The sequence below is a fragment of the Musa acuminata genome, chromosome BXJ3-6 (genome assembly GCF_036884655.1).
Source record: "Musa acuminata AAA Group cultivar baxijiao chromosome BXJ3-6, Cavendish_Baxijiao_AAA, whole genome shotgun sequence".
Classification (NCBI taxonomy): domain Eukaryota; kingdom Viridiplantae; phylum Streptophyta; class Magnoliopsida; order Zingiberales; family Musaceae; genus Musa; species Musa acuminata.
Window position 1 is genome coordinate 28,929,011 of NC_088354.1, and position 25,661 is coordinate 28,954,671.

Consider the following 25,661-nt stretch of genomic DNA (forward strand, 5'->3'; position numbering starts at 1 on the left):
ACTTTTAGATCCGCCGTTGAAATAATATGCGATCGCATGTCCTCCCGTTCTAAATGTCTCGGCAGCCGCTCCGTCCGTGATTCTTGAAACAGAATGAATTCGTCGAGTGGCCGCTGCGACGTCGGCGCGCTCCCCCGGTGGTGGGCGACCTAGGGTTTCTCCCGTTCCCTCCCCATCTCGATCGCTTCCGATTGCCGCAGATTGTTGCTGAAGGGGGAAAAGAGAAGGCTTTTCTTCTTCAACCTTCTTTTCTCATGGCCGAGTCTCGGGTACTTCCCTCGCAAATCTTCTTTGCCTTAATTTCTTTGAGTGTTTCAAATTAAACATTGCTTCTATTTTATTTTACTCGTTTGTATGAGTTTACCGTTTCTTTTATTGATTTAACCCTCTGATGTGTGTCATTTAACTAAGTCTTTAAAGCCTTTCCGATGCGTCTTTGGCTGCCATGGTTAGACGAGGCGAAGGTCATTGTACCAAGCGATGTGGGTCGAGAATAAAGTTCTTGAAAAGATTGGATCCTGTTTGTTTTCTTAGGACTTGTCTTTTAGTTGATCATTGGTATCACTCTACGTGTGCTCTCTTTTTCCCGTGAAATCTTTTCTACATATCGTTGATATTTAAAGATTTGCTTTCTGTCGTTTGTTCCTTTAATTGTTTCTATCCTATGATGTGTGCCACTGACGAGTCTCTAAATCCTTTCTGATATATCTTCGCTGCCATGGTCGGATGAGGAGTAGGTCATTGTACCTAGCAATGTAGGCCGAGAATAAATTCTTGAAAAGATTGTATCTTTGTAGCTTGTTTTCTTAGGGCTTGTGTTTAAATTGATCTTTGGGATCACTTTGCACGTTCTTGCTTTCATGTGTTTTCTTTTTTCAGGCTTTCCGTTCTTTACTCTTTAGGAAGCCATCATCATCAAGTATCCATAATGAGTTGGATAGTTTATCTGGTAATTAAGAGTAGTTATGGAGTGACAATAGTGAAAGGCAAATTAATTTTTTATCAGTGTGCGTCCTGAGCTCAGTCATCCTACCACAGGTTATTCAGAAACCCGTAACCTTGTAAACTTTTATAGGCACGTTAAATGGACTAAATGCCATAAAACAGGTACAATACATATACAGTTTGTTAGTTGGGGTGAGTTTTGTCAGCCCCCACCACTTATCTAATCACTTAAGAGAAAATCACGGATATCACAAATATTTTTCCATAGTTAAATTTTACATACATGCGCTTAAAAGGTAGAAAACAATGGATCTATCCTTTGTATTATTGGTTTTATATGCATATCCCTACAATCTTAAAACAAACAAATATTTCTATTGTTTGGATGAGCAGAGGCGTTATGCATTTTTCAAAGAGTGGAAAATAATGGACATGTCCCATTAAATCTTGGTTTCCCTGCATATTCCTCAAAAATCTAACAACCATGTCCGTGTTGTCTGCTTTGTTGCTACAGGATAGCCAAACATGGTTAAAATGTTTTTCAAATATCAAATTTGGACCTCAGTTCAATGGTAGGGTTACACCTTTTCAACCTGGGTATCATGGGCTTTATTCAAAGAAACAAGCTCTTCACATGTGAGGATACAGTTACAAACATCTGATCCTGCAGTGGGAGTCTTGTGCGCTGGCCACTAGGCTGCCTTTTGTTATTTGGAAACAAATTTTATGATTGTATGAATGAAGTGGATGTCTTTATGATTGGTACCCTTAGTTTGGTGTCAGTTTATTGGTCTTGTAGCACACACCTAGATGTTTTCCATCATCGCACCATCACTTCCATGATTTATTTCAATAAAAATTGCTGCATACGCATTATCATGTAATTCTTGTGCTTTCTATATACACATTAATTGTGTTTTAAATGAGACTTGTAGCTGATCTGTTGCATTGTGCTCATCGCATATGATTCCAGTAACTACTGTTTTTTATATTACAGGTGATAATTGGTACCTTAGTTTCATGTCAAAGAAACCTTGTTGCTGCCTGTTTGGCCGCAAATGTACCAATTTTTGAAGGAGCTAATTTTGTTGGTCGCAACAACCTTAATGTCTCTGACAAGCGAGTTAGTCGCAAACATATCAGCTTGCAAGCATCATTTGATGGCTCAGCGGAAGTTGTTGTGGTTCGTATGTTACTTAGACAACATTAAATTTGTCAACAGCTATGTGCCAACCATCATTATTGATGATAGAATTTACTAGTGACCTCCCAACCGTGCATATTGTTAACCTTGTGCTATTACTTGTATTTCTCATAAGATCTGATTAATCCAAAGGATTTAAAGGAATTCAAACCTGTAGTTTTTATTCTTTTACCAATTTGATAATTAGATGTTATAGATTTTCTATTAGCTCTCTGGTTCAGATTTTGCTTGGCCTTGCAGGAAGGACCAAATCCAATAATATTCAGATGTGGGGGTCAACGAAAGAAGCTCTCCTCCCAAGAGAAAGCTAAGCTTGATGATGGTGACATTATTGAGTTGATTCCTGGTCATTATATGTTTAAGTATGTAAAGGCTGGAACTGAACATGCATCATCTTCAAAAATAGATTCAAGTGTCTTAAAAATAGAAAAAAGACAGTGTGATGGTGAGACTTCAGTCATTAAAAGAAAGCGACAAGCTGATGAATATGAATTTTCTTCAAGTACTTTGCAGGTGTCAAGTTAAATTACTTTCCATCTATTACATTCTTTCTAGCCTGTTGATTGTTTTTGCATGAGCATATCTTCTATATATTATGAATGGATATATTATTGATTCATGTTTGGTTCTGTTTTTGATTTTCGGTTGAACTGTACTGTTTACTCCATTTTTAGGAATGGAAATGGAGAATGCTAAGTTGGAAAGGACTTTGTCTCTGTGTCATGACTTTAAAGACACTGGATCAATGATAGATAAGTTCTAAAATAGTATCTGCAGGCTTGATGTTGAATTAGAAGCTTGCAAGGTTAATTCAGAACACTTTTGTGGACACCTCCAATCAGTTCTTTTCCACGGACTGGAATTAGCAGCTGGGAACCTATAATTTCTGTCATGATAAGTTTTTCTTTGTATAGGTGTTTCTAGTACTTAAATATTGGTTTGGTAATTAAAGGACATACTAAACATTGGTCTGGTGGTGGTGTATTGGACCCACTTACTAAAGGTTGAGGGTTCAAATACTCACCCAATATATTTTCCCCACTTATCAAAGGTTGAGGGTTTGAATCTTCGTCTGATATTTTTTTGGAAGGTGTCAGGCTATCAGCTAGCTTAGCTGGTAAAGATCCTGACAGTATATCGTAAGGTTCTGAGCTCAAATCTTGCCTTAAGCACTTACCCCTTGCAACAAATCAATATTACTAGTTCTTTTTAATGTTTACCAATTCTTGCATACTAATATGGAACTTTGTGATGATTAAGTTCATATTTCAAATATTTTTGTAGACCATCTGGATAATGCTTGTTATTTGCTCAAAGTTGAAGTACAGCATTATAAGTGATCCTGATTCCAGATTCTCCTAGAATCATGTTGATTGATTACTCAAAAAGACAACTCCCAAGGCATTTAATAGTTACCAGTTGATTATTAGAAGACCAAACAAACTTCCCTGTTGTAACACTTAAGGGAACCTTTTGGATGAGATTTAGCTGAAGAAGATGAGTGTTGGTGCCATAATAAAGCTGCGTCTTTACCACCTGGTTGACCAGGTTTTTACCCTTGGAAACAGCCCCTCTACTTGGAGAGGTGAGGCTGCATATGCTGAGCTCTCTAGATCTGGCATTGCAGGAGTCCTGTGCATTGCTTGCTCATTTATTTTTTAAGAAAACATCTCAAACTAGTTTATGATTGCAATTGAATAATGCATTTGAAATTTGGTGCTGGACATATTAAACAATGGTCTGGTGGTGGTGTATTGGACCCACTTACTAAAGGTTGAGGGTTCAAATTCTCACCCAATACATTTTCCCCACTTATCAAAGGTTGAGGGATTGAATCTTCGTCTGAGATTTTTTTTGAAGGTGTCAGGCTCTCAGCTAGCATAGCTGGTAAAGACCCTGACAGTATATCGTAAGGTTCTGAGCTCAAATCTCACCTTAAGCACTTGCCCTTTGCAACAAATCAATATTACTAGTTCTTTTTAATGTTTACCAATTCTCGCATACTAATATGGAACTTTGTGATGATTAAGTCCATATTTCAGATATTTTTGTAGACCATCTGGATAATGCTTGTTATTTGCTCAAAGTTTAAGTACAGCATTATAAGTGATCCTGATTCCAGATTCTCGTAGAATCATGCTGATTGATTACTCAAAAAGACAACTCCCAAGGCATTGTATAGTTACCAGTTGATTATTAGAAGACCAAACAAACTTCCCTGTTGTAACACTTAAGGGAACCATTTGGATGAGATTTAGCTGAAGAAGATGAGTGTTGGTGCCATAATAAGGCTGCGTCTTTACCACCTGGTTGACCAGGTTTTTACCCTTGGAAACAGCCCCTCTACTTGGAGAGGTGAGGCTGCATATGCTGAGCTCTCTAGATCTGGCATTGCAGGAGTCCTGTGCATTGCTTGCTCATTTATTTTTTAAGAAAACATCTCTAACTAGTATATGATTGCAATTGAATAATGCATTTGAAATTTGGTGCTGGACATATTAAACAATGGTCTGGTGGTGGTGTATTGGACCCACTTACTAAAGGTTGAGGGTTCAAATTCTCACCCAATACATTTTCCCCACTTATCAAAGGTTGAGGGATTGAATCTTCGTCTGATATTTTTTTTTGAAGGTGTCAGGCTATCAGCTAGCTTAGTTGGTAAAGATCGTGACAGTATATCGTAAGGTTCTGGGCTCAAATCTCGCCTTAAGCACTTACCCTTTGCAACAAATCAATATTACTAGTTCTTTTTAATGTTTACCAATTCTTGCATACTAATATGGAACTTTGTGATGATTAAGTCCATATTTCAAATATTTTTGTAGACCATCTGGATAATGCTTGTTATTTGCTCAAAGTTGAAGTACAGCATTATAAGTGATCCTGATTCCAGATTCTCGTAGAATCATGCTGATTGATTACTCAAAAAGACAACTCCCAAGGCATTGTATAGTTACCAGTTGATTATTAGAAGACCAAACAAACTTCCCTGTTGTTACACTTAAGGGAACCTTTTGGATGAGATTTAGCTGAAGAAGATGAGCATTGGTGCCATAATAAGTCTGCGTCTTTACCACCTGGTTGACCAGGTTTTACCCTTGGAAACAGCCCTTCTACTTGGAGAGGTGAGGCTGCATATGCTGAGCTCTCTAGATTTGGCATTGCAGGAGTCCTGTGCATTGCTTGCTCATTTATTTTTTAAGAAAACATCTCAACCTAGTATATGATTGCAATTGAATAATGCATTTGAAATTTGGTGCTGGTACTGTCTAACGCTTATTAATATGTATCATGGAGTATCTATATGACTGTATCTGCTTGTCTCTTGGAAGTTTGAAGGCGTTGACATATATTGTTCTGTTTTAATATCTCCTTTACTTGGGAAAACTTGCTAAAATGCTCTATCTTTTCTCTTTTTTCTTTCTGCTTATGTATAACCAAGGTAGATTTCTGATGTTTTATATGATTATGTAACCGCCCCTTTTTTTTGACTAAGCTAAACAGAGTCAGTTGTTTCTATTTGGATCCTTGTGTTATCTGGTTTGTATTATCAGGAAAATGATGGCTTGAGACAAGATAATTCGACTGAGGCTTCCAAGTCATGTGATCCTCAGTTCAAAACAGCTTCCTTTACATCATGTGATGACATAGAAGCCATTCGTCATTTTAGGGTTCCCAAAGAGAGATTATCTTTGACTTTTCGGCTCATGCAAGTACAAGGCCTCCCTTCATGGGCAAATTCCTCCTCAGTTACTATTGGAGATGTCATACAGGTATGCTTTATTGGTATCTTCTACTTCATCTGACATAGTTTGTACCAGGCTAAATGGCATGCATTAATTGCTTTTGTATTCCCAGCACCAAGGATTGCAAAATTGTTTTTCTACTAGGTTCTTATGTGCTGATGGACTGGTGTGGGACATCAGTGTGAGTCAATGTTTCAGAGTTGAGACAGGCATCCACTGAGAAGAGAAAAGGAAAAAAAGGAAAAGACAAAGAAGGACAAAAAAGAGAGAACAAGGGAAAAACTTATAATTAGATATCATAATTTTGAATGCATAACTTGTCTTATTTGTCCTATGTCCTTATTTATCTAAAACCTTTAATTTGGTTGGGCTGCACTTGGCAGGTCTAAAAGGGACTACACTTTACAAATAATTAAGAAAGCTCTTGGAACTTGTAAATAATTGATAGAGAAAACATACTCTTTGACGACTACGCTTACTTATCTAATTGGCATTAGCAGGTCTAGCTAAGGGTAAAACCAATACATTGGAGAGAATTACATGACATCAGTCATCATGCTACAGTGACATTAAAAGTAACTGTTGGGGGTGCTTAATGAGGAAAGGGAAAATAAGCTGAATTAAAAGTATAAGTAGTTACAATTTGGAGCATAGAAGAGATCCATTTAATCATCAAAATTCGCCATAGATTTTCTAAGTCAAGGGTTTCATAATAGGATTATTGCAATTTGCAACTTAATATCAGGCAATGAATTGAAGGAATGACTGAGACGTGTGGTTCAGAAATATTTAAAAGCAACATCTAGTATCTTGGTTGAACGAAAAGGTGAGGCTGAATAGGTTATTTCTCATAGAATATTTGCAAGGCAGGGCATCGTTATCTTGCGTGACAGCATAATATCTCTCTTCGTGAAAGTAAACTTTGTAGGACTATTAGATTCAATGATATATGAGACATGGTTAACTGAGATGCACTTGGATGACCATTTTAAGGAAAATGCAGAGCAAGAAACTTTGCATTCAATTTAAGGGTGGAGTTAGCTTCAAATAGGAAAGCAAGTAATCATCTAAAGTGGATTTCATAAGAAGTCTTCAAGCTTGTAAGGAATTATGTTTCAGTTAAAAATTAGATCTCTGGCAGAAAAGTGAAAAAAAAATGAAGACCTGGTCGAAGACTATGGTGAAATACTGAAAATTATTAGAAATTTTCTGTTATAGGGATAAAATTTATTTAGCATCTATTCTACTCAACATTTCTCCCACATCTGATTCCATTATTTACATCTGCCACGCTAACCTACTCAGCTGAAATCTGAACCAATTCCATTGTTCATTGTCTTTAAAGATTTACACTTCTTTCTGTACCCATCATACTCCTATTAAATAGATGATTTTATATTGTAAATAGATCAATGATTAAGCATCTTTGAACAATTGAAATCCATTGGAGTCTGAATCAAAATTCATCATATGTTTGTTAGATGGATGACTTTATATTTAAATGTAGCAACAATTGAGTAGGGTTGAACAGTTGAAATGGCAACTGCATGTTTTTTTTGGTTTAATTCAGATTGTATCATTGTTCAGTTAGTTATACGTTTGTATTTTCATCTTATATTAGCAAATTTATGCTTGAAGGGAAAAGGAATATTATTCAAATCAAATATTGTAAGGTTGTTTCATAAAAGGGATTGAGTTTGACTTATTCACTGCTTAGCAGGGGAACGTGCTTGTTGCTATTCTTTCAAATTACATGGTGGACATAGACTGGTTGCTTTCTGGTAAGTTTCACACTTTACATGCTGGTCCTTTCATTTGATATATTATTCAATATTTCTCTCTAGCTCTTCATTTGGGGAAAATGGTAAACATCAATAGTGGAAGTGTGTGAAAGCAAGGATTGCAATTTCGTACTGTACCAGAGTTTCGATCTCAGCTCGGTACGGTATGGTACTAGCGTACCGAGCAGTACGCTTTAGCATAACGCTTGATATATATATATATATATATATATATATATATATATATATATATATATATATATATATATATATATATATATATATATATATAAAGTTAAACAATAAAAAAGGAGGCGATGTCACCTTGTTTCTTCTCCCCACACGGGGAGAAGAGGCGGTTTCTTCTCCCGACGCGGGAGAAGAAACCTCCAGTCGACGTCCGTTTCTTCTCCTTGTGTGGGGAATGGTTTCTTCTCCCCGCCAAGGCTTCTTCTCCTCGCGCAAATGAGGAGAAGTTGCCGACGACACCGAGGCTTCACACCTCAGACGAGGAAGAGGCGACAGCTCATCTGCAGCGTCCTGTCACGGACTTAGCTGGAATTGCCTAAGTCGTGAGGCATCCTTGCGGCAAAGACGCGAACTTAGCTTGCGTTACCTAAGTCATGCCTCGCCCTTGCGATATACATCCGCAAAGATCAACCCACATTGTCACGAACGGTCGTCGCGCACTCGCAACAACTCCGTTCAACGAACCGTTCGTCGCGCACACCTACATGTACAGCTGCTTGACAGTATGTTTTCTCTTGGTTTTGGGTCATTTTGCTTGTAAAAATGTAAGTTCGAACAAGCTGCAACGTTACAAAGCGACCGCTCACCGAACCGAGCAAAACAGCCCAAAATAGCTCCGTTTTCGCGTGTCGCGGGCTGATTTCTGGAATCTGCCTCCGCTCACCAAAACGTTAGCCATCTCAGCCCCTTTGAACCCCCCGGGTGGCACAGGGCTGGATGGGGCTTCGGATATATACCGGGCGTTGAACACTCTTTCGCAAGTTCGCACGTTGCCTTGACGGGAACTTGTTGTCGCGCCCGGGACCAGGTGAGCAGCTGTTTGTGGGCTTGCAGCTGTTCGTTCAACCTTCTAAAGCCCTTGTTTTCCCCCTCCCTCTTTTCTCTTGTGCATGCAAGGTGCTCGCTGAATTGCTTGTAAAGCTTCCCCTTTTCGCGAGACGTCGGGACTTGTCCGCCGCTCGTTCTTTCGAACTAATCAACTTTCTCTTTTTACAGGTCCTTCGGGACCTGCGAGAGGTTACAAGTGGGCTGATCCTTGCGGAGCAATATCGTAAGGGCGAAGCGCGACTTAAGCAACGCAAGCTAAGTTCGCGTCTTTGGCCGCAAGGGTGCCTCACGCCTTAGGCAATTCCAGCTAAGGCCGTGACAACATGCAACCTCTTGCAGGTCCCGAAGGACCTGTAAAAGAGAAAGTTGATTAGTTCGAAGAGCAAGCGATGGACAAGTCCCGATGTCTCACGAAAAGAGGAAGCTTTACAAGCAATTCAGCGAGCACCTTGCGTGCACAAGAGAAAAGAGGGAGAGGAGGAAAACAAGGACTTTAGAAGGTTGAAAGAACAGCTGCAAATCCACAAACAGCTGCTCACCGGGTGCCGGGCGCGATAACAAGTTCCCATCAAGGTAACGTACGAACTTGCGAAAGATTGTTCAACGCCCGACATTATACCGAAGCTCCATCCCCCATGGTGCCACCTGGGTGGTTCCAGGGTGCTGAGATTGCTGACGTTTCGCGTGCGGCAGCGGGCTGCAGAAAATAGCTCGTGACACGCGAAAGCGGAGCTATTTTGGGCTGTTTTGCTCGGTTTGGTGAGCGGTCGCACTGTAGTGCTGCAACTTGTTCGAACTTACATTTTTACAAGCAAAAGGGCATAAAACCAAGCCAAAACATGCTGCCACGCAGCTGTACATGTAAACACAAACGACGAACGGTTCGTTGAACAGAGTTGTTGCGGGTGCGCGACGATCGTTGGTGACATTCTCCCCCACTCAAACTGTCGACGCCCTCGCCGACCCTTGTTGGTAGTTGTTGATGATTGCTTCTTCATGTTGTAGGGCATCTTCGGGCTCCCAACTGGCTTCAGTTCGGGGAAGTTTTCACCACTTTACCAAGTACTCGGTCTGCTCAGCTCTAGTGGGTAGCTTTATCTTGCGGTCCGTTAAAATGGTTTCAACTCGCTTCTCGTAGGAGACTCTGGTGGGGGGTAGCCGAGTTGGAACACTTCGGGAAGCATCTTGCGGATCCGAGTGGTAGGCTTTCAAGTTGTTGGCGTGAAGAACATTGTGAATTTTGAACCACGCCGGCAGTTGCAACTTGTAGGAGATGTTGCCCACCCTGCTGATAATTGGGAAGGCCCTTCATACTTGCGCACCAATCCTTTGTATACTTTGTTCCTAAAGAATTGGAGTGATGCTGGTTGGAGCTTTACCAACACCAAATCGCCAATCTTGAACTCTTGCGGTCGCCTTCCCAAGTCTGCCCACTTCTTTATTCTTTTTGTCGCCTTCTCCAAGTAAGCCCGCGCAATATCTGCATTTCGGTGCCACTCCTTTGCAAAGTGGTAGGCTGACGGACTACTCTCAGTATACTCGATTACCATGTTGTGAGGAGTTGACGGTTGTTGCCCTGTAATGATCTCGAAGAGGCTCTTGTTGGAATCAGAGCTCCGCTGCAAGTGACGACGATATCGTCCAAGTAGACGACCACAAACTTATCTAAATACTCTTTGAATAGCTGGTTCATGAGAGTGTAGAACATGGTCGGAGCGTTGGTTAAGCTGAAAGGCATCACCAAAAACTCAAACGCTCCATACCTGGTTACACACGTAGTCTTCGCTTCGTCGCCTTCAGCAATGCGCACCTGCCAATACCCTGACCGAAGGTCGAGTTTTGAGAAATACTTGGCTTTGCCCAATTGGTCGAACAAGTCCACGATGAGCGGGATGAGATACTTGTTCTTCACCGTCACTTTGTTGAGGGCTCGGTAATCGACGCATAGTCGGAGGCTCCCATCTTATTTCTTCTGGAAGAGAACTGGAGCTCCGAATTGTGCTTTAGAACTACGGATGAGACCACCGCTTAGCAGTTCACCTAACTGCTTTCTGAGCTCTGCCAACTCTGGGGGGGTGCATGCGGTAGGGTGGTCTCACTGGAGGCTTCACTCCTGGCTCCAGATCGATGTGGTGATCCACGCCTCTGCGTGACGGTAGAGTCTTCGGCAACTCGGGTGGCATAACATCCGTGAACTCCTTCAGGACATTCGCCACCACAGCAGGTTCATGAATGGCCTTCTCGTCGAGTGGCTCTAGCTTCATAGCAGCCACGAATGTTAGTTCACCTTTTCGTACCCCTTTCTTCAGTTGTAATGCTGATATATGTTGGGGTTCCCTGGTTCCTTTTCGAGAGACGGGAACCACACAGAGGTCGTCACCTCCCATCATACATAGGGAGTTTAGGAATGACATTGGCACCAACTTCGTTGCGTGCATGAATTCCATTCCAAGAATTACTTGGAAGTCGTCCAGTGTCACCGCCCTCATGTTTGTGCTCCCGCTCCATGTTCCGATCTTGATGGGAACTCCCTTTACCAACCCGGAGATTTGCTTGGCCTCCGAGTTCACCGCCTTCATTCGACTTGGGCTCTTCTCCAAGGTCAGCCCAAGTCGCTTTGCTTTTTGATCGACTATAAAGTTGTGGATAGCGCCCGTGTCCACCATTGCACGGTTAGCCATTGAGTTTTATGTCTACATACATCAGCTCACCACTTCCTGCTTTTTGTAGCCTTGTCTTCGTGTTCTCCCCCACTTGACCCCGCGTGGCGTTCAATAAACGCATTGCTCCCATCCGAGGTCCTTGCGACTCCTCCCCATCGCTGTTGGATTCCGAACTACTCGAACTAACAGCCTTGCCTTTGTCCGATCAGGGGGGGGATGGATGGAAGCTGTTAAAGTATTGAGTGCTTGTTTTTGTGGGCACTCTCTTACCATGTGCGGCCCTCCGCACAAGAAGCATCCGTCAGGTTTCGGGGCCTTGCCTTTCGGGCTTGGCCCTTTGTGGGAACTCTTTTTCCTTTGTTCTCCCCCGAGCTCCTTCCCTCGAGAATATTTTGAAGGGCGATTGCCTGAAGATTGTTTTCTTTTTCCCGGGTCTTTAGAGGAAACAAAGTCGGTGAGCCTTTCTGCGGCAGCAATTGCCCCGATCACATCGGCGACATTCCTTCGATGTAGTTATTGTTGAGCCTATAGCTTCAAACCATCGAGGAAGCTGAACAACTTATTCTTCTCGGACTTGTCCTGTATGTCCAGCATTAGCGCAGAAAATTGCTTCACGTAGTCTCGAATGGAAGTATTTTGGCGGAGTTGTCTCAACTTCCTTTTTGCGACGAACTATGGGTTCTCCGGTTGGAACTGAGTTCTCAACTCCCGCTTCAAGTCCTCCCATGTGTCAACTCGACACCGACCTTGTTGGATCTTCTCCCAACGGGTTCACTACCAAAGTTTTGTATCTTCGCTCAGATACATGGTTGCTATAGAAACTTTGGTTTCTTCGGAATCAGGCCTCGTAGCTCGAAAGTATTGTTCCATGTCGAACAGGAAATTCTCGAGCTATTTGGCATCTCGGGCACCTCCATAATAATGTGGCTCGGGTGCTCTCAAGTTTTGTGTCGGTGCAACGCGGGTGTTGCTTCCTCCCGCATTCAGGGCCCTCGTGAGTATGGTCACCCTGGAAGTGAGTTCCGCCACGACTTCCTGCAGGTGTTGCACGGAGTCTTTGGTGTCATCTGACAATTGGTCGACTAGGGCCTCAACCTTGTCGGTCCGGGACTCGGCTTCTTCTTGCGAGCTCTCTACCCTAACAAGCCTTCGGTGGTCATGGTAGAGTTCCTCCAAGCTCGCTTTAAGGACATCCAAGCGGGTTTTCGTCGCTGTGAGTCTCTCCTTATGGCTCTTCTTCCCGGTTGGCGCTCCTGATTGCGCTCCTCCGCTCGCGGAGAGTAACCAACTTCTTGCTCGTCATGTTCGCTGTCGTGCTCCACTTGAGTGACTCCAACGACATGAGAGTGAGTATGCACTAGCAGCCCACCTGCGGTTGCTTAGGGCAAGGGTCCGACTTGCCTCGTCTTGCTTGATTCGCCATGATGCTTTGCCATGGCAAAAATGCAAAGTTCGTTCGCTGCTTGCTCGAATTGCTTGCCCGCTCTAATACCACAATGTCACGGACTTAGCTGGAATTGCCTAAGTCGTGGGGCACCTTTGCGGCAAAGACATGAACTTAGCTTGCGTTGCCTAAGTCGCGCCTCGCCCTTGCGATATGCGTCCCCAAAGTTCAGCCCACATGCAACCTCTCGCAGGTCCCGAAGGACCTGTAAAAGAGAAAGTTGATTAGTTCGAAGAGCGAGCAACAGACAAGTCCCGACGTCTCGCGAAAAGGGGAAGCTTTACAAGCAATTCAGCGAGCACCATGCATGCATAAGAGAAAAGAGGGAGAGGAGGAAAACAATGACTTTAGAAGGTTGAACGAACAGCTACAAGTCCACAAACAGCTGCTCACCGGGTGCCGGGCGCGACAACAAGTTTCCGTCAAGGTAACATGCGAACTTGCGAAAGATTGTTCAACGCCCGACACTATACCGAAGCCCCATCCCCCATGGTGCCACTCGGGTGCTGAGATGGCTGATGTTTCGCGTGCGGGAGCAGGCTGCAGAAAACAGCCCTTGGCATGCGAAAACGGAGTTGTTTTGGGCTGTTTTGCTCAGTTCGGTGAGCGGTCACACTGTAGCGCTGCAACTTGTTCGAACTTACATTTTTACAAGCAAAAGGGCATAAAACCAAGCCAAAACTTACTACCACGCAGCTGTACATGTAAACACAAATGACGAACGATTCGTTGAACAGAGTTGTTGCGGGCGCGCGACGACCGTTCGTGACAGTCCGGCGAGGGAGGGCGACGACGGATCGAGATCGTCGAGGGAGAGCAGCCCTGGATCTCCAAGTTCTCCCTCTTCTTCCTACTCTCTCAGCTAATATCGCTTGGTAGCAGGTGGCGACGATTGGTTAACGGGGCAGAAACAGCCCCAATCGACAGTACCGCTTGGTACGGGCAGTATCATTCAAAATTAAAATCCTTGTGGGAAAGAACAGTCATAGAAATAAAGAGGTTTCGTGTTATGGATATTCTAATTGACCTTAGTTTTGTTATTAATTCTGGCTGAAACATGGATATCTAAATGAATAGAAAGTTCTCACATTAGTTTGGCAAGACTTTGTTCATTTAATTGTTTATAGGATATTTCTCTTTAACTCCTTATTTGGGAATATGCTGAATGTAAGTAGGCTAAGTATTAGAAACCAAGAGATTTTTTTAATAAATCAAGAGAATTTCATGTTATGAAGTTTCGTTGAGTGATCCATACACATTTTCTACTTTCTAACAGCTATGTAATGGATATCCTTCATTTGCATATCAAAAACCGACTATTTTATAAGATATGCACTGTTTCTGAAGTGGGTATGAAATAAAACGTGGGAACACTTACTCATGCTTTTTTCACTTTCTGATGCTTCTTTTGAAGGGCTTTTAGATGAATGTTCACCGGTTGGAAGCATAATTCCATCATATATATATATATACATATATGTATATATATATATATACATACATGTATATAATACCATATCATACCGTTGTATTGATCAACTATCGGTATGGTATGTACCGAGCGTATTGACACATGGTACACTAAGATGTACCGATGTATCGGCCATACCAGTCCTCTACTGGACTGGTATGTACCTTCCGTACCGAGCGGTATGATACAGTATTGCAAACCATGATATATATATATATATATATATATATATATATATATATATATATATATATATATATTCAATAATATTTATTATTTACTAATTCACTTGTGGAAGCATGATTCTCTTTGACTTTTCTTATAATATTCTATTGGGACCATATCTATTCTATCTAAACATAACTCGAATAGTCCAATAAATTGTTTAACAATTGACGAAGCAGAGGATTCACTGTGTTTGTCTGGTTACTCTGGTAGTTCTTGGTTGGATTGATATGTGCAATGTCCTATTCTGTGGTGACATGATACACCAAGGCATGCTAGGATAACAGATAGTTGTCTCCAACATAGTGGAAAAAGGGGGAAAATAAACAATAGAAATGACAAAAATAATTTAATACCCTAAGGTTGTGATATCAATTTTTGAAAAACTTCAATATGTGTTCGTCTTGAGGGTGGGTGTGGTGTGGTCATCGTAGCTAGAGGTGGATCATCAGTGATGAAGTGCCCTTGGTTTTTGGTAATTGGAATTGGGCATCATGAGGAAGACAATTATGGGGTTATGGGCCACGGTCCATGAAGGTTTTCAGAGGAATGGGAGAATAAAAATACACCTAATTGGGTTGCAGAATTTTGGCCAAATTTTTTACGACTTTGGCTAGTTATTCACAAGTAAAGCTAGCCGAAATATGAGTTGTGATGGAAATTCTTATGCATCAGCTGAAATCATGTGTTTCTTCATGTCGTAACCACTCAAATTGCAGCCTAATGGTGCAAACAAACTAAAGTACAAGGTAAAATTGATTTTATTTTTTGTGTGGAGACTATAGGCTGATTATCAAGATAATATATCAGAACCATTACCTCTTGTACTTATTTCTCTAATTATTTATATCGAATGCATGTACTTGTAAGTGCATCAAAAAGTAGTAATTGAGACAATAGAAAAGAAAGTAATAACATAACAATGAGTAAGGATTTTAATTTTGAATGATACCGCTCGTATTGGGCGGTATGTACCGGTTCGCTAGCAGACCGGTACATGGACCGCTCGCTACCAGGTAGTACCGTTGATCTAGCCCCATATCGGACGATACGGGGTTGTATCGGGCGGTAACGGTCGATATTTCAATCGTTACCACCCGAAATAGGTCGGTAACGATCGATTTCGACCGTCGTTGCTCGCTACCGGGCGGTATCAACTTGGCTACGGCGAGAGAAGAAGAAGCGTCGAGGGAGAAGGCATTTTCGTCGAACGCCGCAGATGAGGAGAAGATTGTGCCTTCTCCTTTTTCTTATTTGACGCGATGAGGAGAAGAAAAGGAGGCGACGTCATCAAGTTAGCTTACGCCTCCTTTTTCTTATTTTTTATATTTTTATATTATATTATATTATATTATATATATATATATATACACACACCTAGAGGTACGGTATGCTCGTACCATACTGTATCGAGCAAAACTCAAAATGCTGGTATGGTACGAAATTAGAACCTTGACAAAGAAAATTTTTTCATTTTCCTTTACATTTTGGGAAGTTATCCTTTGGTAGGCACTTCATATAACATGTAGCTGACATTTTAGGTCAAAATTAATCTCAATTAAGCTTATAATATACGTAATTTTTGACAAGAAAGGGGTGTGATATAATTTTCTCTAAAAGGAAAAAAATATAATTTTTTTTCAATGACTAGTTACAACTATTATTAAACTTGACTCCTTTGCACTTTGGATGATTGATTAGGAAACAATTTAAATGTCCCATGCAACTGTTTTTTTGTTTGGTTATATTTTACACAGGCTAACATGCCAAGCTTGTTATATAAGAAATACAAATTTTCCTCATTTGTAGCATGCCCAAGCTTGAGGAAAGTCCCACATGTCCTTGTTGTTCATGGAGAAAGTGGTGCTACAGAAGATCACCTTAAGGTATATATCCTGTCTATAGTGTATTTGTCACTCTTTCTGATCTTTTCCTTGTTGCTTACACTGACAAATCTGTGAATGTGGTACAACAGAAAGTAAAACCTGCCAATTGGGTCCTTCACAAGCCCCCACTTCCTATAGCATATGGAACACACCATTCCAAATTCATGCTTCTTGTATACCACAGTGGAGTTCGTGTTGTTGTGCACACAGCAAATTTAATCTATGTTGATTGGAATAACAAAACCCAGGGATTGTGGATGCAAGACTTCCCTTGGAAAGACAACAATTCATGCAAGGATTCTTTTTTCGAAAATGACCTGGTTGATTATCTCAAGATGCTAAAGGTAAAGTATTTGATGACTGTTTGTTAACACGTGACAACAGTTGTATATTGACTTTTTTTGGTTTTATCTGCAGGCTTTCTTTTTCTTGTTTTTTTCCAAATACAGTATAATGCAGTTGAAATAATCGTATTATCTTTCTGGTTTCATTTGTTCTGTGGTAGGACATATCTTTTAGATCTTCATGGTTTTCATAATTTGTATGCTTTCTACTTTCTATCTTCCTATAAATAAATCAGCGTATTTTTTTAATTTCCTTTCCCTTCATTTGGTGTTTCTCATCCTAATACATTTTTATCAAGCATTAAAAGATGATATTTTCATGTTGATGTATTGTCTTATTTTTATCTTGTTTCATCTCTGTTATTTGCTTGTTGATAACTAAGTTTTTAAAATAGCATTAAGAACTTATTCAAATTTATGATCATGTGTCTATGTCAAAATATTTTACCTTTTCATAGGTAGCATAATTACTCTTTTAAAGGCTTTTCATTTTTAGTGTTTATTGAGCTAGATACAATGTGTTATAATTGTAAACTCAGCAGTTGATGCAAGTTACAATTCCTTCCACCATATGCGATTCACCAGTTTGCAGATTGGTGAAGTTCTTCCTGCAGAGGGATATCTGCAGCAAAATTTCACTAATCACTAGATTACATCTAGGGTGAGTCTTTAAACAATCTTAGTTATGGATTTGTCAGTTAAAGCTTTTGGCCAAGAATAGATGAAGCTTGAAATGGGTCATGTGTTTGATAGTTTCAGCTTAAATATGGTTAGATAAAAAGTAATTCCTATGTTAATTTTCTTTGTGAGAGATGATGTTGTTGAAAATGGGTTGTAAGCATTTGAGCAGAACACAACTGGTCATGCCAGTTGCAAGGGGTTGTACTTCTCTTTTCAGTTGTCACTTTAACTGAACTGCATGAGTTTGACTTCTCATAGTTTGGATCAGTTATCTCTTATTTGTTCCTGGATGAAGTTCAAGCACACGGTGAAAAAACAAAAAAGATGAAGAGGACAGTAGGTGATGCTAAGTGGACTGTCTTCAGAAAGCCTCGTTAAATATAGCAGGAATATGCCAAGCACTCAGTGAACTTTAGAGGCATGGATGAATGGATGGAAGCATGACTGCACCCCTCTTTAGAAAGGCATCCTAGCATAAAGTGACCAGGCTGGTGGAAGTCTTCCACTAAGAATGCCTTTAGAGCTTCACAAAAAGAAGGAAAATTGGGGAAACCAGACCTTCTTTTTGAAATTTTATTAATTGGCTATCTGCTTCATCTTAATTCATGAAGTCTTTCTATGGTAGATTTTTGACATCCGCTGTTGTTCTGTTCATTCTTTGATATATTGGGACCAAACTGCCCAAAAATTTCTTCTAAATCTGTGTCCTTCTTGCATACTAATGAACGGGTGAGTAGATGCTAGATCCAAGGACATCCACCCATTTGCCTGAGGGATTAGATTGAAGACACAAATCTTCATCATTTTTTTGTTTATAGACGAAGGATGAAACAGCAGAAATAAACTTTGTGGAGTGGTGATGGAAAAAATGTCTCCAAGCTTTTCTCATCCTCCCAAAATGAGAGTGCCAGTAGCTATGCCATTTCAAAAATAAGGATAGGAAAACCCCATTCAATGATATGGTGCTATGCTTAGTGAGCATGTATTTGGCATGGCAAAAATCTGCATGAGGGATCTTGTAATATTCGTCCAAGATATCACTTATCAGTCATTGGTATGCGTGTATCTTGCAGCAATGTGCATACATGGCAAAGGAGGACCCTTGTGAAAAATCATATAAGTAGCTTGAGAAGTGTAAATAGCAGCAAATATATTTTCCTCTGTTACATGGAAAGTTTCCACAATTTTCTAGATTGCAAAGGGTTCTTTCTCTACTTCATAGATATGATATACTTCGTTCTAGATTAGTTTTGTCATTCTTGCTACCTTTTGTATCTATTACCATTTATAAAGCTCATTCTGGTTTTAACCACTGTCATAATCATGACTCCTATATAAAATTAACATTCATCTTTAACATGTTCAGTTGCATTGCAAATATGTGCTATCTTAAGTAGTAAGCTTTTCATTTTAATGTGCTTTGTTGGGTTTAAGACAGCACAATCTAACTTAATTACTTCTGTAAATGAACATTCAGTTGCCTGAGTTTACTGCCAAGCTACCTGCAGTTGGAAATGTCAGCATCAATGCATCTTTCTTCAGGAAGTTCGATTATAGCAGTGCAATGGTATCTTTTTTACTTTCCTCATGTCAATAAATGATTTTGGATTACTAGAATATACAGTTATTTATATTCTGGAATATGTCATAAGGTCTTCGACAAAATCAAGCTAACTGCATGAGCATGATTATAGTGTTAACGTCATTTTTATCAATGTAATATACTCCAAATACTAAAAATTGTAGAAAGTCAATTAAAATTATTCGATTTTAGTCATAATTTCCTTTTTCTTGATTCTAGTGCATATCATATCCTGTTCTTTAGATCCTTGTTGAATATGGACATGCCATTAGTCAAATTGTTACAAAAATATTTATTCTTAAGCCAGACTATCTTTTCGTAGTGTTCTTTCTATCTCGATATTCTAAACATCAATCTAATATTCCAATCTCTTTAATCATCCACCCTTTCTTCATGTCTGATAGTTTCATTTAAAATTTTATATCCTTGATTCATAGCCTGGCTTCTTATTGAATTGTCACTATCTATTGCCAGTTTAACTTGTCTCCATGTAATATCATCTTATGTGTCACTCATTCTTCTTAAGGTGGATCTGAGATAGTTGAGATGATCACATGGGGCGTAGCCAGGTCGATTTTCCTTAGTGTTGCATTCTCTTTTTTCTTTTAGTTCCATGACCAACGTCCAAGCCAATGGCTTAGTTTGATCATATTCTTTTATCTTCTTGTGTGCCATAGTATTTGCCATCAAAATACATCATATTCCCTCCCATCAATTATTATGTATTATTTCCATAGCAAAAATATTATATCTTGCTTCACCTTACTGTGATGATTATATTGTATTTTCTTCCAATCAATTTGACTAGCAATATTTTAGTTCACAAAGATATTTCATACTGTTGATCACAGAAACCATCATATGTGAACATTGGGGTTTCCTTGCCTACCCATCACCTATAAAGAAAAGAAGGTGTCCGAGCATAATGGCTTAAATAACTACTGCAGTAAATAGTTGCTTTGACAGCAGGGATTAGCCATCCTCCTAGCTAGAGATAACCTTGTCATTATCCACCATTCTGGCATAAAACCCAATCTCATGCAGAAGCTGTTATTATTTGGATGGAAGCCTCTACCAAGGTTTAAGGATGCCTACATCTTACAATGTCTGCATAATTGTGTAGAGGTTTGTATGGTCGGTTTTAAAACTACTATCAGACTTTAAAGTTTTATATGGTCATTCTTTGGATGGAAGCCTCTACCAATGTTTAAGGATGCCTACTATCTTATAATCTCTGCATAATTATGTGGAGGTTTGTATGGTTGGTTTTAAAACTACTATTCAGACTTTAAAGAAAATGTTCTATGGACATTGCATAACCATCATATTCCGGTTACAGAATCTTATATAGTAAGATGCATTTATAGTTAGCTAAAACTAAACCTGATAGCAAATTTAGGTTGAAATGTGATATCACCATAGTATATACGAAGTCTGAATTGACCCTTCTTTTTTTCTGTGTTTCCTTTGGACTTGTATGTCCGTTTGCCTTTAGTTTCAAGAGTAAATTATAGAGAAATTCATTACTTCTCTGAAATTGTGGTTTTTATGTCTCAACTCTGTATTAGTTCTTTTGGAGGCTTCTTGTAAATTCTCTAGTTCATTAATTTATCTTGTTTTGGTCAAACCACTTAATGATTGTTTCACATGTACTATAAGTTTTATTTATGGTAAACAAATCACTATGGTTTTGGAGTTCATCGTAATACTTGTTTGATAAATTCTATGTGCCAACTATGATGTTGCTTTTGCATTATGGTGAACAACTCACAAGGATTTTGATGTCAGGAATAATGCTTTTTCATCAAGTTCCAATTTTATGAATTGCGATTTTAAAACTTCTATTTGTATCTTTTTGTGCCTTGCGATCTATGTAATTATAGTATTTAGATCTTAGTATCTTGGAATGGTACCTTTTTTTACTATCAGGTGAGGTTGATTGCATCAGTTCCTGGATATCATACGGGTGCTAATTTGAACAAGTGGGGGCATATGAAGTTACGAAGTGTTCTTGGGAATTGTATATTTGACAAAGAATTTTGTAAATCCCCTCTTATATATCAGGTGACAACAGTTTGTTTTATACAGCTTTTGTTTCATTGTACATTTCGATGTATGTATGTTGTGAGATTTATTCTGTATATTCTCTTTAATGACTTATTGCACATGCAAAAATATGTGGAGGTTGAACAATCTCTGCTTTTTTTTTGTAGTGTCAGCTTCTTTTTGGACACTTGATAGTATCTAGCTTTTGACATAGCTTACAAAAGGCAGTTTAGGCAAGCCACGAGATAGATTTTCACCAAGATTAGTAATTGATATGGCATTTCAGTGACACTAGTCTAATATCAAGTTGATATTGGTGCCATTAGAATCTCTAGCCTCCCTCTATGTGATGTGGTTTTGGGCTTATATGATTATATCATATAGGCTATATTATGTTTGAATCATTGGAGTGAATTCAGAGATGGATTCTCCTTTTCATGTGCTCTGCAACTCAATCAGGAAGGTAGGCTAGGTCAGCTGCAGCTTGTGCTGGTCGCAGGGAAAGCAGCTGAGATGGAGGGAGCAGTTCTCCCTAAAATGTCCCATATGTTTTCAAGTTGGGGGTAGTGCAGTGGCTTAGACCCTTGATCAAGTGAAGGGGTTTTTTTTTATCGTTCATGTTGATGTCCCAGGTCATCATGTATTGTTTTTCATCTAGTTACAATTCAATGTCAAATGTTGGTTTCCTTTCAATTGGGATATATACTGATGAGATGTTATTCTGGTCCTAAATTCTACATATGGTCATGGGCTGTATATGTTATGTTCTACATACAAGTTTATTCTATGATAAGTTATTTTCATAAGAATCAAAAAACAAAAAAAAAAAGATTGGAGATATTTCTTCTACTGGTTTAACATGCCTTGGCTGAACCAGTAGCCATGCCAAGTGTACCAACACTGTCTGGTTTATTACAGGTACTGTAGCAGTGTAAGAGGGGACTTGTATGGATTCAATACACTATTTGACAATCCTTGTTGGTGCCATTATTTTTTTTCCCTATCGTCTGATTCCGCTTGATTTATGATAACTTATTTACATGATCACCAATTTTTGTTTTTATGAAGTTGATGGCAGCCTTGGAGGATTTGTGACAGAAATGTAACATGTCATTTTTGTATTGCAGTTTTCCTCTCTTGGTTCTCTGGATGAGAAGTGGCTGTCTGAGTTAACAGTGTCCATGTCCTCAGGTGTTTCAAGTGATAAATCTCCACTGGGGATTGGAAAACCTCACATAATCTGGCCAACTGTAGAGGATGTTAGATGCTCCATTGAGGTATTAGTGCCGAAGTTTATATGGAATTTATTTTTCTGCAGTCCATCAATGTACTTTGTCCATGTCATAATTAGTTGTTCTGTTATAGTCATTATCCTGATCTGTTTTTCTTCATTATTTAGCCTTCCTGGTATGAGATCCACCATATGTATATGAGAGAGATTCCACACAACCACGTGAATGATAGAATGGAAGGAAAGCTGCATAAAATCACTTTAGTTAGTTTGCTGTGTACTTTTATTAAGAAAGCGTGCTAATTACCATTAAGTCAAAATTGACTTAAAGTGCTACTGATTGGTGGATGAAGGATCTGAAATTGACTTAAAAGTGCTACTGTTTAGTTACACTTGCTTCAGCTATTTTAAAGGTCCCAAAGTTATATCTTAGATCTTATATATGTTAGACTGATCTGAAATGAGCTATGACCTGCATATAAACTAACATTAAAAACTAAAAAGTATGCCAAATCGCTGGATCTCATGGTGAAGTCAGCTATACAGAAAATGGAGCTCAAGTTTGGCCATAATTATTATTTGGGTTGAATCATTTAGCCCAGTGGATATAAGAGGCAAGTTAAAGTGATAGCTATTTCCATTTATTATTTGTAGAAAATTGAGAAGAATGGTAACCCCCTTTTGTTTCTCTTTTACATTATTATACTGCTTAAATAGAAATATCAAGTACAACAGGACACTACCTCCTCTTCTTTCTTTTGGTTCATTTCTCTCTGATATCTCTTCTGTGTGTCTACCTTTTGTCATTGCAAATTAAGCCAAGGTATGTGCTTGTATTTTTATTCTTACTCCAGTGAGCCACCCTTTTTCCTAAAATCTGCTGATGTGGAAAAAACTAGGGAATAGACTTGGAAGAGACCTCAAATATATATAAAAAGGGGCATGGTTGAGATCTAATGTGAAATGATAATCAACTAGGCAACTATTAATGTTCAAGAGAAATTTAAAGAAAAAATAAATACTTGATCTAATCCTAATTGGATTTGGATTTAGTCAATTAGTTACCTCTTGAGTTCTTACAGTCACCTATTTATTGGCATTTGTTCTATGGATTTTATGGAACTTCACTCTTATTTAATTCTTAAGTACTTTAAACACTGCTCCACGCCCAGGGTTATGCGGCTGGCAATGCAATTCCAAGCCCACAAAAGAATGTAGAGAAGGATTTTCTAAAAACATATTGGACGAAATGGAAGGCTAACCATGTAGGTCGCTGGTATGGCCTTTTACTTTAGATTTGATCATTTGAATATATGAAACCAAATATTTAAAGGGTTTCTTTATTTTAGCTTATCTTTGAGTTGATAGGTCTATATGAAAGCTTCTTCGTGCTTTCCTGATGTTTTTTACTCTAATTTACATGGTTTGTTTGCAATATTTCGGAAAACTGTAGGTGGCAGAAGGGTGAACAGGATACTACTGGATGTATAGGCGCTAGGCAGTCAATTAGTCAGATCACCTTGCACAGAATTATAAGAAGTACTAAAAGTCTACAATTTTATATGGGAAGAAACATCAATCCGCATGAATATGTCTCATTTAATTCCTAAATTAAAGCAGTTGTTACTTAAATGAGACTTCGAAAAAGGAGAAATTTTGGTTATATGGGCAGCTTCTACTGCCTCAGTATGACAACAAATGGGGAGAGAAGATAGAAGATAGTAAAGGTAGGAAAAAAAATAGAAAGAGGAGATAAAGAAGTCACCTTTGGATTGTGAATAGCATGTATTGCACAATGTACAATGATCTACATGACAAGGGTGATCCTCAGTAACATTCTAGTTCAACCATGGTGGTGTTTTTCATTTTGAATGCATGCATATACATATATGCATACATCATCAATATGCTTTGTTTTCCATATAATTCTTTGAAATTGTATGACTTTTTCATGAATCGTTGCATATACTTTTGATGGAACAGTCGTGCAATGCCTCATATAAAAACGTACACTCGGTACAATGGTCAGAACCTTGCGTAAGTACCCATTTTCCATCACTCATTACAATATAAAGTCATTTTGAAATATCAATTTGAATTTTTGATGTATTGAAACAGATGGTTTCTGCTTACTTCGGCAAATCTAAGCAAAGCTGCTTGGGGTGCATTACAGAAGAACAATTCCCAACTAATGATACGATCTTATGAGGTAAGTTCTTTCTGTAAGCATTCTTAAGCTTCTCTTGGTTTAGTGCCCAATAGGCAAACAAGTAATATTTTTGATGTTTCACCACACACATGCATATAGAACATTACATTGTTAAGGGTGGAAGACATATAAGTGAAGCATTAAGTTTACAGGGAGGGATGGTTAGTTTAACTTCTCACAGGTTTTCCTTCAGTTAATCTACTCCATCTTCACTGCATATTTCCTGCTATAGAGAAAGAGGTGATCTGTTGGTATGGTCTTTATTATTTCATGCCATGATTGATCCTGTTTTTTTTGTTTGGGGTTCAGTTGGGGGTACTATTCTTGCCTGCTTATGTGAAGGACCTTGGGAGTTGGTTTTCATGCGCAGGCAATGATGGAACGGAACAGGTAAATTCACTCTTGAACGATCTGAACCATGGTAGCTACTCGCCATGCTCTAAAACATACTTTGTTGATAGATAGCACATGAGAACTCCTCCTCCTCCTCCTCCAAGCCTTGGAGTCTGGCAACTCTCTGCTTAAATGATGATGCCTCTGAAGTGATACAGTTACCCGTGCCATATCAACTCCCTCCTCAACCGTACACCTCCGAAGGTGTATTATTCTATGTCCTCCTCCATCTTAGTTTCAGATTTAAAAAGGAAATTAAATTGATTCATCTTTCTTTGTTTATGTGCAGATGTGCCATGGTCGTGGGACAGGCGATATACCAAGAAGGATGTGTATGGTCAGGTGTGGCCGCGCCATGTTCAGCTGTATGCGAAACAAGACACTTGACCACCTTTGGTTCCTGCTTTGCAAGGGAAGAGGTGGGGAGCAGGAGGAAGGCCCCCGAAGATGTGTCGTTCGAGAGAGAGAGAGAGTGGCTTTGATTGCAAACGCATGAAGCTTAATCTTGTGACACCACTGATTCTGAATCAAACTGTATTAGGTTAGGTCCCCTTATGGGGGCCTAAATCCACGACTCCAGTTCCATGGATACCAAGTTCTCGCAACCTTACGCCTCGCGGAAAGATACGTTGAATACTGGTTTTCAATCTGATCTGGTTCGTTCATCATCATCATCATCCATCGTTCAATTTTCCTTTTTCCCCACTATCCATTCTGCCGGCGCTGCTCCTCC

At 39.4% G+C, this 25,661-nt stretch overlaps 1 protein-coding gene across 6 annotated transcripts; it reads left to right on the plus strand.

Annotated features, from left to right (window-relative positions):
• Window positions 1-83: 83 nt before the first annotated feature.
• On the plus strand, window positions 84-25,533 carry LOC135585970 (tyrosyl-DNA phosphodiesterase 1-like). Of its 6 annotated transcripts, none has more exons than XR_010497462.1 (16): window positions 84-269; window positions 1,943-2,128; window positions 2,390-2,662; window positions 5,704-5,922; window positions 7,616-7,676; window positions 16,366-16,442; window positions 16,532-16,786; window positions 18,945-19,034; window positions 20,979-21,113; window positions 22,223-22,372; window positions 23,499-23,602; window positions 24,310-24,363; window positions 24,445-24,535; window positions 24,845-24,925; window positions 25,001-25,132; window positions 25,218-25,356. XR_010497462.1 is itself a non-coding variant. In XM_065155564.1 (16 exons), the coding sequence occupies exons 1-16, from the start codon at window positions 255-257 to the stop codon at window positions 25,313-25,315; spliced, it is 2,025 nt and encodes a 674-aa protein (XP_065011636.1). In that variant the 5' UTR covers window positions 84-254; the 3' UTR covers window positions 25,316-25,533. The 6 variants fall into 6 exon arrangements, 3 of the variants coding, with proteins under 3 accessions (XP_065011636.1, XP_065011635.1, XP_065011637.1); XM_065155564.1 differs by having other exon boundaries at window positions 24,997-25,132; window positions 25,218-25,533; XR_010497463.1 differs by lacking the exon at window positions 25,218-25,356 and having other exon boundaries at window positions 23,499-23,591; window positions 24,997-25,057.
• Window positions 25,534-25,661: the final 128 nt, after the last annotated feature.

Excerpts from the sequence above, each read along its gene's own strand:
- LOC135585970 (XM_065155563.1), top strand. Across the intron at positions 21,114-22,222 it reads AATCCCCTCTTATATATCAG|TTTTCCTCTCTTGGTTCTCT; the intron begins GTGACAACAGTT and ends TTTGTATTGCAG. Across the intron at positions 24,926-24,996 it reads GCAATGATGGAACGGAACAG|ATAGCACATGAGAACTCCTC; the intron begins GTAAATTCACTC and ends CTTTGTTGATAG.